Source organism: Oncorhynchus clarkii, chromosome 4 (assembly GCF_045791955.1).
Source record: "Oncorhynchus clarkii lewisi isolate Uvic-CL-2024 chromosome 4, UVic_Ocla_1.0, whole genome shotgun sequence".
In the NCBI taxonomy this organism is placed as follows: Eukaryota; Metazoa; Chordata; class Actinopteri; order Salmoniformes; family Salmonidae; genus Oncorhynchus; species Oncorhynchus clarkii.
Genome location: NC_092150.1, coordinates 21150704 through 21168747, shown reverse-complemented (window position 1 = coordinate 21168747; position 18044 = coordinate 21150704). Strand labels below are relative to the sequence as shown.

Genomic DNA, 18044 nt, shown 5'->3' with positions numbered 1-18044 from the left:
GGAGGAAGTGAGGACACTCGGAGTGTGGAGTCAGGAAAACAACTTCTCACTCAATGTCAACAAAACAAAGGAGATGATCGTGGACTTCAGGAGACAGCAGAGGGAGTACTGCCCTATCTACAACGAAAGGACAGTAGTGGAGGGGGAAAGGTAAGTTTCTCAGCGTACACGTCACAGACAAACTGAAATGGTACACCCACACAGACAGTGTTGTGAAGGCGCAACAGCGCCTCTTCAACCTCAGGAGGCTGAAGAAATTTGGCTTGTCACCTAAAACCCTGACAAACTTTTACAGATGCAAAACTGAGAGCATCCTGTTGGGCTGTATCACCACCTGGTACGGCAACTGCACCGCCGTCAATTGAAAGGTTCTCCAGAGGGTGGTGCGGTCTGCACAACGCATCACCGGGGGCAAACTACCTGCCCTCCGGGACACCTACAGCAACCGATGTCACAGGAAGGCCAAAAAGATCAAAGACATCAACCACCCGAGCCACTGCCTGTTCACCCTGTTACCATCCAGAAGGCGAGGTCAGTACAGGTGCATCAAAGCTAGGACCGAGAGACTGAAAAACAGCTTCTATCTCAAGGCCATCAGACTGCTAAACAGTAATCACTAACTCAGAGAGGCTGCTGCCTACATAGAGACTCACTAATCACTTTAAACAATGCCACTTTAATAAGAATGTTTACATATCTTACATTACTCATCTCATATGTACATACTGCATCTTATACCATCTTGCCTATGACGCTCGGCCATCGTCATCTATATATATATATGTACATATTCTTATTCCATCCCTTTAGATGTGTGTGTATTAGGTAGTTGTTGGGGAATTGTTAGATTACTTGGTAGATATTGCTGCACTGTCGGAACTAGAGGCACAAGCATTTTGCTACACTCCCATTAACATCTGCTAACCATGTGTATGTGACCAAAAAAAAATGATTTGGCTCGAGGAAACTGTGCAGACACAGTGGTCTGAGCTATCTGATTGGCCAGTGGTAGGCCTATAGGTGCACTCGAATTTGCTCTCTGGGCTTGTTCAACATTCAGACGGATGAAATAGATAAAAATTGGAACACTTTGCCTTTCCGGCGTTAGGGCTGCTGAATCAAGTGCACCTACCGCCAACATGGTGAATAAATTAATAAAAATACATTTTAAAAAGGCTTTATCTTATTAAAAATGTTTTTTTTACAGAAATGTTTGGTGATAGGAACGCCTTGGAGATCGCTATCAACCGGCTGGTGACCACTGCTCTAACTCATATGATACAGTGCATGGCCAAAAGTATGTGGACACCTGCTCATCGAACATATTCCAAAATCCTGGGCATTAATATGGAGTTGGTCCCCCCTTTGATGCTATAACAGCCTCCACTCTTCTGGGAAGGCTTTCCACTAGATGTTGGAACATCGCTGCAGGGATTTGCATCCACTCAGCCACAAGAGCATTAGTGAGGTCGGGCACTGATGTTGGCGATTAGGCCTGACTAGCAGTCGGCGTTCCAATTCATCCCAAAGGTGTTCAACGGGGTTGAGGTCAGGGCTATGTGCAGGCCAGTCAAATTCTTCCACACTGATCTCGACAAACCATTTCAGTATGGCACGAGGCATTGTCATGCTGAAACAGGAAAGGGCCTTCCCCAAACTGTTGCCACGAAGTTGGAAGCACAGAATTGTCTAGAATGTCATTGTATGCTGTAGCGTTAAGATCTCCATTCACTAGAACTAAGGTGCCTAGCCCGAACCATGAAAAACAGCCCCAGACCATTATTCCTCCTCCACCAAAAAATACTTGGCACTATACAGTAGGCACCATGCATTGGGGCAGGTAGCATTCTCCGGGCATCCGCCAAAACCAGATTCGTCCGTTGGACTGAGATGGTGAAGACTGATTCCTCACTCCAGAAAATGCGTTTCCACTGCTCCAGTCCAATAGATGCTTGGCATTGAGCATTGATATCTTAGGCTCGCATGCGGCTGCTCGGCCACAGAAACCCATTTCATGAAGCTCCAGAGAAACAGTTATTGTGCTAACGTTGCTTCCAGAGGCAGTTTGGAACTCGGTAGGGAGTGTTATAACCGAGGACAAACCATTTTTATCCACTGTGCGCTTCAGCGGTCTCATTCTGTGAGCTTGTGTGGCTTACCACTTCGTGGCTGAGCCATTGTTAATCCTAGATGTTTCCACTTCACAATAACAACACTTAAATTTGGCCTGGGCAGCTCTAGCAGGGAATAAATTTTACGAACTGACTTGTTGGAAAGGTGGCATCCTATGACAGTGCCAAGTTGAAAGTCTCTGAGCTCTTCCGTACTGTCAATGTTTTCCTATAGAGATTGCATGGCTGTGTGCTTGATATTTTTACACCTGTCACCAACAGGTGTGGCTGAAATAGCCAAAACCACTTTTGGCCATGTAGGCAGGGTATGTAACAAAAAAAAAAAACAAGGTTAGCTAACATGCTAAGTAGTTGCAAAGTAGCTAAAAAGTAGTAAATTTGTTTTTACTAAAGTAATCTGTCTTATGTAACCCTACCATACTAATTTGAGTGTACTGGTTTTACGTTTACTATGTTACATCTAGTCTATGAGACCAGGCTGCTTGTGTGGGTGGTAAATGTGTGTTACCAAAAGGGCTTTTTTCTCTTTTATTACCCACATGGTGAGTTAGGTATATGTAGTCCAGTTCTAGCCTAATACTAATGGCAGTTGAACAGGCTAAGACTTCTACAGTATGTTTCACTTCCACATCTCACATAACACGTCAAGAACGGAGGTTAGTTCAAACTCCAAACAAGACATGACCAATACCATACAGGTTGATCAACAGCATCGCGATTACAATCAGTGATATTTTCATATTGAAAAAGTTAGGATAATTTGAGTAAAGCATAGTGACAAATACTGCACCAGAACTCACACCGCACAATCATAATGGAGATTTGCCCTGTTAAGAATCAGAATGACCATAAGTATAAAGCTTCTTGTATTGGTGAAAGTCATATCCATTCTGTTGCATTGAATACTGTATCACTTGAATATTGTATCACCAGAGCACTCACAGTATAGCCAGGGGTTAAACTAGGAGGAAAGGAATTGGAAAAGAGTTCTACCAGCATGGTGGCAGACAGCAAATAGTGGGAATTAAATAGATTTCTGATTTTAAAGTTATGGGAAAACAACCAAACTGGAAACAGTTCCACTACATGTTAAAATCCCAATTTAAAACTATTGCTATTTACAAAAGAGACTAATTATTTCCTTAATTTAACTCCATCACATTTTTAGCCCAATATGTCTCCCCTGCTCTTCTTAGTTTGAGACGTTTATAAACATGTACATAGCTGCTATTGATATTTCCATTTTTTTTAGCAACCATACTACCCCAATGCCCTCATGTTAACATCTACAGGAAGAAAAAAACACAGAAAAAAAACAGAACATGTATGACTGACCTCATGACAACAATACATTCTGGGTCACATGGCATTGACTCATAAGCACAATGATGACACAAGCATATGGAATGCTATTTTAAAGGGCATAGTGATGTCTTTCGTAGAAGGGGATATTTACAGTATTACAATCAAGGGGGTTTGGGGGCTTCGCTTGTGAACTAATGTTTGCGACCACACACTGCGGCCATCTTTGATTTAAAAAAAAAACTATTTGGGACCGCTGTACCTATTGTGTGTGTGTGTATTTATATATATATATAATGACTTGAGACGACGGAGCATGTTGTTGTGGTCGAACACATCTCATGTTAAGCCATGAAAATCATGGACCATTACAACGTTCAAGCAGATTCATAAAACTACTGCAGCGAGGAACTTCAAAAGAAAAACAGTTTTGTATCCAATTCAAGTCTTGTGGCAACTTCAGTCATTGATGGGAAAATCGTTTCATTTTCATCTTTAAACATAAACTTGATGTATTTGCATGCTGGCCCTAACTTTGATCAGCCACCACCAATGACTAGAATTGCTTAGCTCACAACGCACAAGCTTTCAAATCTTTCCTTTTTTTTTTGTTGTAGAGTGCACCTAGAGAGTTAAACTGTAAAGATCTTTTGATTGTCCTAGCAGAGGAGATGGACACGGTGGTTGTGAGACAGTAGGACATGTCAGAAAGACGATGCTTTCAGAGAGATACACACACGCCCGCACACACAGTTAATGAGCAACATTTGGAACAGTTCAGATAAAATGTCATTGCAGGACACTTACTTGAGCTTTAAACATTTTACTTGGAAAGGCACAAACTATGATTTCCTGGTAAATTATTCTGATGTAGAAATAAAACTGAAAGATATCTTGTTTCATGTAAATTGACATTTCAGCCCTTACTCAGATATGCACTGAGTGTACAAAACATTAAGAACACCTGCTCTTTCCATGACAGACTGACCAGGTGAATCCAGGTGAATGTTATGATCCCTTATCGATGTCACTTGTTAAATCCACTTCAAAATCAGTGTAGATGAAAGAGAGGAGACAGGTTAAATAATAATTCTTTAGCCTTGAGAAAATTGAGACATGGATTGTGTGTGTGTGTGTGTGTGTGTGTGTGTGCCAGGGTGAATAGGTAAGACAAAATATTGAAATGCCTTTGAACAGGGTATTGTAGGTGGCAGGCGCACCAGTTGGTGTCAAAAACAGCAACGCTGCTGGGTTTTTCACGCTCAACAGTTTCCCGTGTGTATCAAGAATGGTCCACCACCCAAAGGACATCCAGACAACTTGACACAACTGTGGGAAGCATTGGAGTCAACATGGGCCAGTATCCCTGTGGAATGCTTTCAACACCTTGTAGAGTCCATGCCCCGATGAATTGAGGCTGTTCTGATGGCAAAAGGAGGAGGGGAGGCGCAACTCAATATTGGGGAGGTGTTCTTAATGGTTTGTACAGTCAGTGTTAGCCTTGTATAGGACTCTTCCTAGATAAGTCTTCAGTTGTTTTCCTGTTTGTTAATTTCAAACCTAGAATCCCATTGTACTTTCTTTTTGTTTCCAAAAGTGCAACAAGAAGGAGAGCTTAATATCAGTTTCTCTCCATCTTCCACAGTACCTGAGGCCAGTGACTGTGCTACAAAGTCCACATTGACAGACATGAAAGCCAGAGAAGAAAAAATAATACAAAATGAATTCCAGTACACTAAAACAAACATTTGTTTTCAACCCAGGGAGTTGACTTTGAAAACAACGGAGGATTAAATAAAAAACTCAACAGCATAAACATCCTCCAATTCTGATTTAGATGAAGTGTTTCCTGTTGCGCTCAGTGATTCCAGAGTTATCATTAGTATAGTTCAGTCTTGCTTCTTACCTTGATCCCACAAATAAAGGACTATTTCTATGGAACAGATTTCTTTCCCTCGACTCATTGACATTTCTCTCAGATCAATGGCTGTTGAACAGTAAATGCTATGTATGGAATTTAGAATACAACAACTGTTTCAAACAGTATCCATTTTTTCTATTCACGCCACGATATTGGCGTTTCTTTGTTACAGCTTTTAAACGTTCTCTCTTTATTATGCAGGTACTTTAACGGTTTCTTTCTTTTGGAAGCCAGTGTCTGTTGTGAAGCCCACAAAGTCTGTAGGACAACAGCATTGCTTTACACGCCTGTAGCAGAAGAGCGCTGAGAAAGATGGAGAAAGGAGAGAGAGAGAGAGAGAGAGAGAGAGAGATTGGGAAAGGAAGAGAGCGAGAGACAGACAGAGAGAGAGGGAAAGGGAGAGAGAGAGAGAGAGAGAGAGAGGGAAATGGAGAGAGAGAGAGAGACAGAGAGAGAGAGAGATTGGGAAAGGAAGAGAGCGAGAGACAGACAGAGAGAGAGGGAAAGGGAGAGAGAGAGAGAGACAGGGAAAGGGAGAGAGAGAGAGAGAGAGAGAGAGAGGGAAATGGAGAGAGAGAGAGAGCGAGAGAGAGAGAGGGAAAGGGAGAGAGAGAGAGAGGGAAAGGGAGAGGGAAAGAGAGAGATTGGGAAAGGGAGAGAGAGAGGGAAAGGGAGAGAGAGAGAGAGAGAGATTGGGAAAGGGAGAGAGAGAGGGAAAGGGAGAGAGAGAGAGAGAGAGATTGGGAAAGGGAGAGAAAGAGAGAGGGAAAGGGAGAGAGAGGGAAAGGGAGAGAGAGAGAGAGAGAGAGAGAGAGAGAGAGAGAGAGAGAGAGAGAGAGAGAGAGAGAGAGAGAGAGAGATAGATATTGGGAAAGGGAGAGAGAGAGAGAGGGAGAGATATTGGGAAAGGGAGAGAGAGAGAGAGGGAGAGATATTGGGAAAGGGAGATAGGATGGGTGATCGGTGTGGTTGCTTCCATTTAAAACTTGAAAGTGAGCAGAATGTTTCAAGTTCCCGCCGAGGTCGTCTCTTCACTTGTGCCGCTGGAGAGTTTTCCTCTTTCTCATTTTGAAGAAACAGCAGCACCTGCAGGCAAGGACACACACTCATTTAGTTTCAAAAGGAAATGAATGTTGCATATCAAAAAATGCAATGTTTTAAAGCAACAAAAAAAAAAGGCTAAACTGAACATTAGAGGCCGTAAACATGTGGAACCTGTTAAGTGTTTTGTTTTGACAGACTGGGTTCAGATTCATCTGACAATGTGTTTCTGGCAACGACTGCCAGAGGTAGTGAGACCGAGCAGAGCATGGTGAGCCACTGCAGTCAACGCCAGGGGCAGACAGCTGTCTTACTTTGTATCATCAGCCACCTCCACCTCAGTGGGAGCAGTGATGGGAGCGTTGGAGTGTCCCGCCGTCGGGTCGTCAGTGTTCAGCTCTCCATTCGTCGAGCTCATCACCTGTACAGGTGAACACAAGGAATTCAGACAGGATGTCTGTGCATGACTAATTATCTGTCATTTATCCTTCATATGAAGTGAGAGATTGAGCATTAGCTTATGACTCTTACCTTTGACGACATTACATTGTAAAAGAGCTGTCAAGAAAGGCATTTCCCTGTACTTGTGCACGTGACATTTAAACTTAAAATGGATCTATTAGTTGGTAAAAAAAGAGGTCATTATTTCAAAGGATGCAATTCCCTTCCAAAACCCTAGATGGCACATTTGCTCTAAAAAATAATCTTCAAAACGTAATCATCTGAGACGGCAGACTGTACATCACAATTGCGCCATAAAGGACTCTAGATGTGAAATATCCACTTCCGAATTGTCATGTTTTCATGTGAAGGATGTAGCTAACAGGCATCTCCTGAGATGCTGTTGCCCCTTCATCCCTTTAAAGGTCGAGTCCGTTCTGAGACAGTGCATGCTCAATCAGATCCTATATCACACCCTTTTCCAGGGAGAGGGGAGGGGGGTTCCTGTCCTGATAATGGCTTCAACGGCCGCAGGGTTCCCGACTGTGCTTCCCTCCCCTGTTATCAGCCTGGATGAGTGAAGCAGAGCAGGCAGACAGAGAAGGAGACAGAAAGACAGCGACACAGACACACAGACAGAAAGACAGCGACACAGACAGAAATACTGCGACACAGACACACAGACAGCGACACAGAAAGACAGCGACACAGACAGACAGCGACACAGACAGACAGACAGCGACACAGACATCGACACAGACAGAGACAGCGACACAGACATCGACACAGACAGACATCGACACAGACAGACATCGACACAGACAGACATCGACACAGACAGACATCGACACAGACAGACATCGACACAGACAGACATCGACACAGACATCGACACAGACAGACAGCGACACAGACACAGACAGCGACACAGACAGCGACACAGACACAGACAGCGACACAGACAGACAGCGACACAGACAGACAGCGACACAGACAGACAGCGACACAGACAGACAGCGACACAGACAGACAGCGACACAGACAGACAGCGACACAGACAGACAGCGACAGCGACACAGACAGACAAACAGCGACACAGACGTCGACACAGACAGACAAACAGCGACACAGACAGCGACACAGACAGACATCGACACAGACATCGACACAGACATCGACACAGACAGACAGCGACACAGACAGACAGCGACACAGACAGACAGCAACACAGACAGACAGCGACACAGACAGCGACACAGACAGACAGCGACACAGACAGACAGCGACAGCGACACAGACAGACAAACAGCGACACAGACGTCGACACAGACAGACAAACAGCGACACAGACAGCGACACAGACAGCGACACAGACAGCGACACAGACAGAGAAATCTGGAATGAACAGACACAGCCATGCAGCACCATGCGCAGCAAGCAGTACCTGGACAGAGCCCCCCAGCCTTTCGGCCACAAGATGTGACCCCAGTGTCTCCGTATTGGTCATTGGAGACAGCTGACGCTGAGCCTCATCTCCTTTGGCCTCAGGCAACTGACAGGGGGGCAGGGTGTATGGGGGGCGGGAGTCAAGAGGTGGGAGGTAATGTGGTGGTGGTGGGAGAGTGGTATGGGGAAGTGAATGAACAAAAACAAAGAAACAAAATGGAAATAAATACAGAAGGCAGGCTTGTTAAAACTATGTTAACAGAAGGAAAATAGAGCAAAACATAAAGCAGAGCCAACTGACTGATGCAAGAGTAAAAACAGCCTTGATCGGAAAAAAACAAAGCATCTTGACTTCAATTCCAAAATGTTTTCTATTGATCTGACTGAATTAGCTAATATTTGTTCTGATTCTATTCCTGGTTTCTGCAACAACAACAAAAATCTAGCTGTTTGTGCTATGCAACGTGTTGCATGTTTATGCTCATAAATGATGATATGTCCTACTCATGACATTGTTCTGGAGAGCCATAAATAAAGACCAGAAGTCCACAGCAATCAGAAAACCTTAGAGGAAAAGATTATGACCAATAAAGTTAAATTAATCATCGTGAATTGGCAAAAATGTAAACATGTTGGTGACAGTGTAGTAGGACCAAGGCTGAAATAGCATGCTGATAGAACAAGGAAAAGAAAGCAATTTTGCCACACACTAGGCAAACTGCTTTGTCATTGCTGATGTGAACAACGCATTTTCAACTCATGCATGAAATAACTAGTTCTTCGGGAGGCAGGCTGAAGACAAAACCGTCCCATGCGAAAACAGTTCCAACTTTCAAAGATGTTGCTACACCATTTAATGACATGTATAATAAGTTCATCAGTTCCCCATCGCCACAACAGAGTAAAGAGTCAATTGAAGAGGTTGGATTGGACAAAGGTGACATTGTAAAAAAAAAAAAGGAGGCCATATTGTTGAGGAAGCGGAGATTAAGATAGGAGGCTTGGCGGCTGCCTCTGAGACACGGGGAACTCGACTGACGAGGTGGGTGGGTGTGGCGGGCAGCGGCGGCGAGCTCACCTGGTTTTTGGTCTGCTGCTGTGCTTTGTCTCTGCTGGGCTGAGCGGGCGTGTCACTGGGGATGGGGCCTACCGGTGTAGGCTATGGTGGGGGGACAAAATTACAGCATTTTACCTAGGACATCAAAATCGTGGCTGAGAATACTTTACACTCACCACAAGCTGAAGATACTCATATATTATATCATAAAAAAGAAAGGCCCTTGAATCACTGAGAAGTCACAGGAAATCTCAATTTTGATCCTTTTGTGATTATTTACAGAAAAAGACTAATGAAAGTGTGCAGATAAAGGGGTCAAGTGCTCCACTCAAACCGTTGAATAAGAAGAAAGAGCAAGTGATGGAGACTCACAAGTGGCTTGCCGACCCAGTCGTATTCATAATCAAAGACGTAGCCGTTCCTGTCAAACAGCTCCGTGAAGAGTTTCCGTAAGTAGTCATAATCTGGTTTCTCAAAGAAGTCCAGCCTCCTCACGTAACGCAGATATGTGGCCATCTCTTCTGCAGCAAAGGACAAAGGCACACAATCATTTCATTTGCATAAACTGAACAAGATCTAGGCCTAAAGAGTTCTGAAGATTCCAAATAAAACCAATCGAACCAAAATGGCAGTACTGACCCGGGAAGCTTTCACAAAGCACTTCAATTGGGGTAGCTCGCTTGGTATCTCCAATCTTCTGATACCTCTCCTTCAACGTGTCCGCCTGGAATCAACAGACAGTGCAACAATTATCCTCCCATGTGTTTAGCTTTAATTACCACAAAGCACAGTAGAGTCGAAAAACTACAGCTTTGCAAAATGCACAATATAACAGCCAAATTTGGGGCAATACACAGCTGGAAGCAGCATGACTGAATGGGCATAATGTTCACATGTAGAATATTTAAGGTGTCTTAGTTTGCCTCCACATGCATATCCTCTCTTAAGTACACATTCTTATTCAGAATAACTGCCTACCAAGAGGCAAAAGGCCTCCTGCGGGGACGGGGGCTGGGATTAAAATAAAAAATGTAGGACAAAACACATCATGACAAGAGAGACACCACAACACTACCTGCATGGCAGCAACACATGGCAACACGGTAGCAACATAACATGGAAGCAGCACAAACATTGTTAGGCACAGACATCACAAAGGGCAAGAAGGTAGAGACAACAATATATTACACGAAGCAGCCACAACTGTCAGTAAGAGTGTCCATGATTGAGTCTTTGAATGCAGAGATGGAGATAAAACTGTCCAGTTTGAGTGTTTGTTGCAGCTCGTTCCAGTCGCTAGCTGCAGCGAACTGAAAAGACGAGCGACCAGGGATGTATGTGCTTTGGGGTCCTTTAACAGAGGGCTGCAGTAGATATCTCAGATAGGTGGGAGTGAGGCCTAAGAGAGTTTTATAAATAAGCATCAACCAGTGGGTGTTGCGTCAAGTATACAGAGATGACCAGTTTACAGTGGAGTATAGAGTGCAGTGATGTGTCCTTTAAGGAGCGTTGGATATGAAGCTGTACACACCCCTTGACTTTTTCCACATTTTGTTGTGATACAGCCTGAATTTAAAATGGATTCAATTTAGATTTTCTTTATCACTGGAATATCAAAATGGAATTATATTTTTAGACATTTTTTACAAATTAATTAAACATTTAAATCAATAAGTATTCAACCCCTTTGTTATGGCAAGCCTAAAGTTCAGGAGTAAAAATGTGCTTCACAAGTCACATAATACTTTGCATAGACTCACTCCGTGTGTCATAATAGTGTTTAACAAGATTTTTGAACAACTACCTCATTTCTGTACCCCACACCTACAATTATCTGTAAGGTCCCTCAGTTGAGCAGTGAATTTAAAAACAGATTCAACCACCAAGACCAGGGAGGTTTTCCAATGCCTCGCAAAGAAGAGCACTTATTGGTATAGGGGCAAAAAAAAAGAAACTTGAAGATCCCTTTGAGCATGGTGAAGTTATTAATTACACTTTAGATGGTGTATCAAGCGAGGAAGGTATCCGCTCTAGGATTTCACTATGAGGCCAATGGTGACTTTAAAATAGTTACAGTGTTTGATGGCTGTGATAGGAGAAAAGTGAGGATGGATCAACAACATTGTAGTTGCTCCACAATGATAACCCAAATGACCGTGAAAAGAAGGAAGCCTGGACAGAATAAAATACTCCAAAACATGCCTCCCGTTTGCAATAAGACACGCCTCCCATTTGCAATAAGACACGCCTCCCATTTGCAATAAGACACGCCTCCCATTTGCAATAAAGCACTTAAGTAAAACAGCAAAAACATTTGGCTAAGAAATTAACTTTATGTCCTGAATACAAAGCATTATATTTGGGTCAAATCCAACACATCACTGAGTACCACTTCATATTTTTAAGCATTGTGGTGGCTGCATCATGTTATAGGTATGCTTGTCATCGGCAAGAACTAGGGAGTTTATGATAAAAAGAAACAGAATAGAGCTAACCACACACAAAATCCTAGAGGAAAACCCAGCTTAATCTGCTTTCCAATAGACACTGGGAGACAAATTCAACTTTCAGCAGGACAATAACCTAAAACACTAGGCCAAAAATACACTGGAGTTGCTTACCAAGACGACATTTAATGTTCCCGAGTGGCCTAGTTACATTTTTTACTTAAAATCGTCTTGAAAATCTATGGCTGTCGAGCAACAACTAACTTAACAGAGCTTGAAGAATTCTAAAAAGAAGCATGTGCAAATATTGTACAATCCATGTGTGGAAAACTCTAAAGAGACTTACCCAGAAAGATTCACAGCTGTAATCGCTGCCAAAAGGTGATTCTAACATGTTTTGACTCAGGGGGGTTGAATACCTATCTAATAAAGATATATTAGTGCTTTATTTTTCATAAATATTTTACAAATGTTCAAATTTTTCTTCCACTACAGAGTATTTTGTGTAGATCGTTGACAGAAAAGGACAATTAAATCCATTTTAATCCCACTTTGTAACAACAAAATGTGGAAAAAGAAAAGGTTTCTGAAGGCACTGTATATACTGCCATGCAGGTCCTCTTCCTGACACTAGCCTGGGTGGAGAGGACCTCACAGGGGAAAATGTGGAAGTGACTTATGTTATAATAGGATGACATTTAAATCTCAGGAAGTGAAAATCCTTTCAGTGTATGGTTACAAAAGCACTATTGACATGGCATTTTTCCTACGCATGTTTTCTTCTTCCTTAAAGGGACATTTAAAAAAAAAAAAAAAACTTCATACCCATCTCAAGCACCACCTCAGCATCAACATGTGAAAATAATATGTTTCTATATTTTGTAGATAAACAGAAAGAGGAACATCTGTTTTCAATGACATCGGTTATTTAGCAGCAGGGTGAATGTGCCTGAAGTCATGTAGATATCATAAAACTGTATACCTTCAGGCCTTGCCAGGGAAGACTGCCTCGCAAGAAGTACATGAACATGTGACCCAGAGCCTCCAAGTCATCCCGCCTGCTTTGCTCTGGAGGAGAGGAGAAGAAGAGTTCATTAACGACACATGCAGAAACAGAACACACACAAAAAAAACTATAATCTCTCAAATATCCACCCTGTCAACTATATACACTGCTCAAAAAAATAAAGGGAACACTTACACAACACAATGTAACTCCAAGTCAATCACACTTCTGTGAAATCAAACTGTCAACTTAGGAAGCAACACTGATTGACAAATTTCACATGCTGTTGTGCAAATGGAATAGACAACAGGTGGAAATTATAGGCAATTAGCAAGACACTCCAAATAAAGGAGTGGTTCTGCAGGTGGTGACCACTTCTCAGTTCCTATGCTTCCTGGCTGATGTTTTGGTCACTTTTGAATGCTGGCGGGGCTTTCACTCTAGTGGTAGCGTGAGACGGAGTCTACAACCCACACAAGTGGCTCAGGTAGTGCAGCTCATCCAGGATGACACATCAATGCGAGCTGTGGCAAGAAGGTTTGCTGTGTCTGTCAGCGTAGTGTCCAGAGCATGGAGGCGCTACCAGGAGACAGGCCAGTACATCAGGAGACATGGAGGAGGCCATAGGAGAGCATCAACCCAGCAACAGGACCGCTACCTCCGCCTTTGTGCAAGGAGGAGCAGGAGGAGCACTGCCAGAGCCCTGCAAAATTACCTCCAGCAGGCCACAAATGTGCATGTGTCTGCTCAAACGGTCAGAAACAGACTCCATGAGGGCCCGACGTCCACAGGTGGGGGTTGTGCTTACAGCCCAACACCGTGCAGGACGTTTTTCATTTGCCAGAGAACACCAAGATTGGCAAATTCGCCACTGGTGCCCTGTGCTCTTCACAGATGAAAGCAGGTTCACACTGAGCACATGTGACAGACGTGACAGTCTGGAGATGCCGTGGAGAACGTTCTGCTGCCTGCAACATCCTCCAGCATGACCGGTTTGGCGGTGGGTCAGTCATGGTGTGGGGTGGCATTTCTTTGGGGGGGCCGCACAGCCCTCCATGTGCTCGCCAGAGGTAGCCTGACTGCCATTAGGTACCGAGATGAGATCCTCAGACCCCTTGTGAGACCATATGCTGGTGCGGTTGGCCATGGGTTCCTCCTAATGCAAGACAATGCTAGACCTCATGTGGCTGGAGTGTGTCAGCAGTTCCTGCAAGAGGAAGGCATTGATGCTATGGACTGGCCCGCCCGTTCCCCAGACCTGAATCCAATTGAGCACATCAGGGACATCATGTCTCGCTCCATCCACCAACGCCACGTTGCACCACAGACTGTCCAGGAGTTGGCAGATGCTTTAGTCCTGGTCTGGGAGGAGATCCCTCAGGAGACCATCCGCCACCTCATCAGGAGCATGCCCAGGCGTTGTAGGGAGGTCATACAGGCACGTGGAGGCCACACACACTACTGAGCCTCATTTTGACTTGTTTTAAGGACATTACATCAAAGTTGGATCAGCCTGTAGTGTGGTTTTCCACTTTAATTTTGAGTGTGACTCCAAATCCAGACCTCCATGGGTTGATACATTTGATTTCCATTGATAATTTTTGTGTGATTTTGTTCAGCACATTCAACTATGTAAAGAAAAAAGTATTTAATAAAAATATTTCATTCATTCAGATCTAGGATGTGTTATTTTAGTGTTCCCTTTATTTTTTTTAACAGTGTATGATACCGTTAGGCTTAAGTCCTAATGTGAAAATCTCAAATCCAATCAATGAATGCAAGATCCACATGGAAGTAATGTTGTACAGATATGCATACAGTTCTCAAGTTAGGATGTGGCCCTTCCTGAACATAACGGAGAACTTGATAATCAACAGCCCAGGACAAATTTACAGGATTAGGAAAGAAAAGGTATATCTTTAGGGTTTAAAAAACAGCTTATTTCCAATAACACAGCAGCAGGTGTGATCATTATAATTTCTCACCTTTCCCCAGGTGTGTGTTGATGCTCATGTAGCGCGCCGTTCCCGTAAGGCTCTTGTGCTCCCGGTACGGGATGTGTTTTTTGGTCTCAGGGTCGATGTATTCTTTGGCCAGCCCGAAGTCGATAATGTGGATTGTGTGCTGCCTCTTGCTGCCCGGCCGCCCCACCAAAAAGTTCTCTGGCTTGACGTCTCTGTATATCAAGCTCTTTGTGTGGACAAATTCCATCCGTGTTATCTGGGAGGCAGAACACAGAGCATTTAGACAAGACAGGATCTCAAACTCTTTCAAGACACTTTTCCAAATGCTGTAAACTTCTGGAGAGCCACAGCAATAGGAATAGAGATGTCTGACATTGTAGTGACCCCATCATTCACTATCTAATTATGTGTCTGACATACTGTGAATATTCACTGAAAGTAGTTTTATAAGCTCTGGGTTGGGCACCAGTAGGACACTCAAGTAAACAACTATTACATTCTTACCAGCTGTATGGCTATCATGAGGACGGTCTTGAGGGAGAAGGTGCGGTCACAGAGATCAAACAGGTCTTCCAGGCTGGGCCCCAGCAGCTCCAGCACCATGGCATTGTACTTCCCACATGGCCCAAAGTAGTACACCTGAGGAATACCCTCTGCAACAAAGAGACAGGCAAGGACACATGTTATATATGAATGGGACCACACAACCTACAGGGAGCATGCTAGCATCATAAAGGTTTTAAAAAGGGTTTCATTACTAACCATCTGTTTTAGTATCATACGAGCCACAGATATTTCAAAAGCATTAGGCCCCAGCTAAAGAAGTTTGAGGCAGAGGATGGCATGAAAGGTCGTAGTTAAAAGAAGGCATTGGGGCTTTGATTTGCTGACATGAATGAGCCTAGAGGCATGTTGATACAGTGCATTCGGAAAGTATTCAGACCCCTTGACTTCTTCCACATTATGTTACGTTACAGCCGTATTCTAAAATCGATTAAAATGTTCTTTTTTCATTACCCCATAATGGCAAAGCAAATACTGTTTTCTAGAAATTTTTGCAAATGTATAAAAAAAACTGAAATATCACATTTACATAAGTAAATCAGACCCTTTACAGCACCTTTGGAAGCGATTACATCCTTGAGTCTTCTTGTGTATGACGCTACAAGCTTGACACACCTGTATTTGGGGAGTTTCTCCCATGGTTCCTTGCAGATCCTCTCAAGATCTGTCAGGTTGGATGGAGATGTTTGATCGGGTTCAAGTCCGGGCTCTGGCTGCGCCATTCAAGGACATGTCCCGAAGCCACTCCTGCGTTGTCTTGGCTGTGTGCTTAGGGTTGTTGAGGTGTTGGAAGGTGAACCTTCACACCAGTCTGAGGTCCTGAGCGCTCTGGAGCAGGTTTTCATCAAGGAACTCTCTGTACTTTACTCCATTCATCTTTCCCTCGATCCTGACGAGTCTCCCAGTTCCTGCCGCTGAAAAACATCCCCAAAGCATGACGCTGCCACCACCATGCTTCACCGTAGGGATGGTGCCAGGTTTAATCGAGACGTGACACTTGGCATTCAGGCCAAAAAGTTCAATCTTGGTTTAATCAGACCATAGAATCTTGTTCCTCATGGTCTGAAAGTCCTTTAGGTGCCTTTTAGCAAATTCCAAGCTGGCTGTCATGTGCCTTTTTACTGAGTGGCGGCTTCCATCTGGCCACTCTACCATAAAGGCCTGATTGGTGGAGTGCTACAGAGATGGTTGTCTTTCTGGAAGGATCTCCCATCTCCACAGAGGAATTCCGGAGCTCTGTCAGAGAGACCATCGGGTTATTGGTGGCCCTTCTCCCCCAATTACTCAGTTTGGCCAGGAGACCAGCTCTAGGAAGAGTCTTGGTGGTTCCAAACTTCTTCCATTTAAGAATGATGGAGGCCACTGTGTTCTTGGGGACCTTCAATGCTGCAGAAATGTTTTGACACAATCCTGTCTCGGAGATCTACAGTCAATTCCTTAGACCTCATGGCTTGGTTTTTGCTCTGACATGAACTGTCAACTGTGGGACCTTATATAGACAGGTGTGGGTGTGTGCCTTTCCAAATAATGTCCAATCAAGGCCAACCGCACCAGCATATGGTCTCACAAGGGGTCTGAGGATCTCATCTCGGTACCTAATGGCAGTCAGGCTACCTCTGGCGAGCACATGGAGGGCTGTGCGGCCCCCCAAAGAAATGCCACCCCACACCATGACTGACCCACCGCCAAACCGGTCATGCTGGAGGATGTTGCAGGCAGCAGAACGTTCTCCACGGCATCTCCAGACTGTCACATCTGTCACATGTGCTCAGTGTGAACCTGCTTTCATCATGTTGTAGAAACATCTTAAGGATGATCAATGGAAACAAGATGCACCCGAGCTCAATTTCAGGAGGGGGGGGGGGGTTATATACATTTGCAAAAATGTCTAAAAACCTGTTTTTGCTCTGTCCTTCAGGGGTATTGTGTGTAGATTGATGAGGATTTTTTTTAATCCATTTTTGAATAAGGCTGTAACGTAACAAAATGTGGAAAAAGGGAAGGGGTCTGAATACTTTTCGAATGCACTGTATACTGTAGAGCAGCCTACGTGTGTGTGGGAAGTCAACACGGGCGCTATGGCAACCATGACAGCCCAGGAGGCAGTTTCGATTAGAACAACAAGATGGCTAAACAAAACAAACTTGTCAATGTTGATGATGCATTGTGCCGGCAACTTTTTTTTGAGAACACACCCTGTCATGTGGTCTCATGTGTGACCTGGGAGGAATTTAGGAGTTTATCATCACAGTAAAATGCCCTTCTGAAGAGGAGACTTCTGGTTGAAGTGACTCTGTTCCCTATGCGGTATAGAACAAAAGGGTAATGGCCATTTATGACTACCATGGCCTTCTGGTCCAGCCTCCAAGGTCACATACAGTTCCAGGTTATGCCTCACCAGTCCAGACCAGTACCCGACGCCAGGGACCTTCATTCCATTCCTTGGCCGGCAGTTGTGCCAAAGTGACTGCATGCTCCTTTCCCGGGAGGCGGCCCCCGATCCCGCCAGAGAGAGGAGCGGTATGGCAGCTTTAGTAGTACTGCAGGCTGGCCTTTGGGGTGTGAGAGTGTGGGGGGGACGGGGGGTGACTAGAGCAGAATTTACCAGATCACCCCTCACGTCACTCCCACAGAGAAGCAATGCAGATCTCACACAGCCACACACCTGTCCTGGGCCTCTTTAGACAGCAGAATTTGCCTGGCAATAATGGTGATGATGGATA

At 44.2% G+C, this 18044-nt stretch overlaps 1 protein-coding gene across 5 annotated transcripts in view; it reads right to left on the bottom strand.

Moving 5' to 3' along the window:
- Positions 1-2981: 2981 nt before the first annotated feature.
- LOC139406585 (casein kinase I-like) overlaps positions 2982-18044 on the bottom strand; it is a 48431-nt gene continuing 33368 nt past the window's right edge. For 2 of the 5 annotated variants that reach the window (XM_071149329.1, XM_071149330.1), the window contains exons 4-11: positions 15262-15410; positions 14779-15013; positions 12770-12855; positions 9980-10064; positions 9713-9858; positions 9362-9442; positions 6711-6817; positions 2982-6441 (exon numbers count right to left, since the gene is read on the bottom strand). In XM_071149329.1, the coding sequence (XP_071005430.1) occupies positions 6387-6441; positions 6711-6817; positions 9362-9442; positions 9713-9858; positions 9980-10064; positions 12770-12855; positions 14779-15013; positions 15262-15410 (944 nt within the window). In that variant the 3' untranslated portion in view covers positions 2982-6386. Of the gene's footprint in view, positions 6442-6710; positions 6818-8281; positions 8390-9361; positions 9443-9712; positions 9862-9979; positions 10065-12769; positions 12856-14778; positions 15014-15261; positions 15411-18044 lie in introns of all 5 variants that reach the window. The other 3 variants (XM_071149326.1, XM_071149327.1, XM_071149328.1) reach the window with 3 other exon arrangements.